Below are 2,603 nucleotides of genomic sequence, written 5' to 3' on the forward strand. Positions count from 1 at the left end.
AGTGTGCCTCTGTTTCCAGGTTGGACGGGGCACCACATCTATGCATCTCCTCTCAGATTTGGACACTGCAGCTTTGGGTTTGGTAGAGACCTGAGACTAACCTGGCTGTTCTACTCCCTACACACAGCTAACATGCCTTTCAGTGCCAAAAGGGGTCTGACTTGTGTCACCAACCCCTGCCTGCGCCTACCCAGGGACTGGGCTCACTGGAGATGGTGGAGCTGCAGGACAGAGAAAGAAATGTGAAAGCATCTGATTGGAGAGAACAGCCAGACAGCTCCGTGTCTCCTGAGGGCCTGCATGTGCCTGCACCGTGTTCACCTTCCATTTTTTATGCCTCACGCCCTGTGACATCTCTGCAGGTGCCTGCTATTATTAACCTCTTTAAATTAACAAGGAAGGCACAGAAAGGCCCACTTATCTCCCCACGGTCACTCAGCAATCAGGTGCCCAGAGCCAGAGATCTTTCTGGAAAGCCTGTACTGGTTCTCAAACCTTAGTGTACAACAAGTACTCTGGGTGTTTCCGGGACAGGTGTTTGTGGGGGTCACACTTTGAGAAATCATAGGAACCATGATGATCTCCTATCAACCAACAGGGACTGGTCAAGTAAATTATATGAGAGCCTCAAAATGGAAATCTAGGCGGTCACATCACAACATGATAAAAATCATGTTGAAGAGTTTAAAAAATGTTGAAGAGTTTAAAAATAAGAATAGCTTTTACATCCGCCCCCCTCCCCCAACCCAATGGCACTAGCTCAATGTAAAAAGCTGACAGAGTACCGAAAAGAAAGTAAAAAATCATTTTGAGTCCTACTGCTCAGAGATCTCTCCTGTTAGGCTTTCAAAAAACATTTGTTGACATAGCAAAATGTTTACACAAGATTGATATACAAAAGCAAACAGGTACGAACAATACTGTGAAACTCCATTTACACTGGAGATGGCCTCATCCTCAGCAGAAGCCTCTAGCACCATCTCTGCCAGGTGGAGGTAGGGGTGACGCCCGTGGATCACCCCTTCTCTGAGTCTATTTGGTAAAGCAGATGGCGTGAATGGAATGTCCCTAGTGGCTAATTAATCAGTCAGGGAGTTGCCACAACTGGTTTCCTTCTATCATCCTTGGGCCTGGGCCAGTTACCTTAGGAGCCCAAAACAGCCCAGACATGTTTTGCCATAGACCTGAACCCCCACGGAACAGTAAGAGTAATTTGAAAGATTTCTTTTTGTTGTGCTAGGGCTGTGCAGAGCCTTGCGATACAGAGATGAATGGGACAAGTCTTTGGCCTTTAGGGAGCTACCTGTCTATGATGGGGGACATTTAAGTGAGCAAGTAATTACAACAGGTTGTAGGTCAGAAAGAGAGGCACAGTGGAGGCTCCCTGGGGGTGCTGGGGACTAAGCTGTCTGAGAGACACCTGCCCTGGCCAGAGAGCAGTTGGCTAGGACAGTTCTGAAGTCACAGATGCAGGAGACAGCTGGGAAGATGAACTGTATGGTATGTTCAGAACTGGAAGTACCCACGGAGTCCGAAGCCCCGGAGGGACAAAGACTCACCTGTCACTCAACCCTTTCTACTTTTGCCTTTTTGCTAGAGGAAAAGATGGAAATCAGCACACCCTGACTTGAGAGAAGCGATCTGGGCTACAGTTTTCAATTAAAGGACTTTGTGGTCAGATAGGCAGGGGGCAGGGCCCCAATCTTGTTTTCCTCCTTGGAATGAATCTTGGCCTCTGACAGTTTAACTGATTTGTGCTTTTTTCAGGGCGGGGCTGTGGTGAAGGAGGGAGCAATCCCTGGAACTTGTTTTCTTCTTTATTTTTTCATTTGAGGTTACTTACATTTTGAGAAAAGCTTCCTTTTTTGTAAACAAGGGTTGGGAATGAGATGAAGGTCCCAGTGCTAGGCTGACTGGCTGGGGAACTTTTGCAAGTGCTTTCCATCTATTTCCCTTTTTAAAGGACAGTTGATCATTTGACTAAACGGCCTATATAGACTTCCTATATCTTTTTTGTTTTTTGTTTTGTGTGTTGTTTGTTTGTTTGGGAACATCTTGTTCTGTTGCCCAGGCTGAAGGTCATGGCTCACTACAGCCTAGAACTTCGGGGCTCAAGCAATTATCCTCATCCTCCTGCCTCAGCCTCCCGAGTAGCTAGGATTACAGGCGCCTGCCACCACTTGTGGCTAATTTTTGTAGAGACAGGGTCTAGCTATGTTGCCCAGGCTGGGCTTCCTGTATCTTAAATTCTATGACATTCTTCATGGGATGAAGAAAATGATATGACTTCTTCAAAGACGAACGAGTCTTGCAAGCTGTCGTTCTCTCCAGCCCAGGTGAACCCTACCAAGAAAAACAGCTTGTCCGAAACGCTGTTTTCTGACTGAAAGTGCAGGGAAGCTGGAAAGGAGCTGGGTCTGTTTTATTCCCCAAAGAATCAGGCTACAAACTTAACAAGAGCAGTGTGCGCGCCGGGCTGCGGGCTGAAATGCGCCGAGGCTTTCCCTTTCGTGGAAGCCTACCTGGAATCTTCCAAGGCGCTGCCCTCCGCCCTGGGGCGCCGGCCAGAGGTCCGGGACTGGGGACCCCGGACCCAGCTGTCT

At 48.0% G+C, this 2,603-nt stretch overlaps 1 protein-coding gene across 1 annotated transcript in view; it reads right to left on the reverse strand.

Moving 5' to 3' along the window:
- Positions 1 to 2,344, reverse strand: part of SLC31A2 (solute carrier family 31 (copper transporter), member 2) — a 12,725-nt gene extending 10,381 nt beyond the window's left edge. Inside the window, exon 1 of the mRNA XM_011973693.1 lies at positions 1,844 to 2,344. Within this exon, the coding sequence (XP_011829083.1) occupies positions 1,844 to 1,945 (102 nt within the window). The 5' untranslated portion in view covers positions 1,946 to 2,344. The remainder of the gene's footprint in view (positions 1 to 1,843) is intronic.
- Positions 2,345 to 2,603: the final 259 nt, after the last annotated feature.

The sequence above is a fragment of the Mandrillus leucophaeus genome, unplaced genomic scaffold (genome assembly GCF_000951045.1).
Source record: "Mandrillus leucophaeus isolate KB7577 unplaced genomic scaffold, Mleu.le_1.0 Scaffold1394, whole genome shotgun sequence".
In the NCBI taxonomy this organism is placed as follows: domain Eukaryota; kingdom Metazoa; phylum Chordata; class Mammalia; order Primates; family Cercopithecidae; genus Mandrillus; species Mandrillus leucophaeus.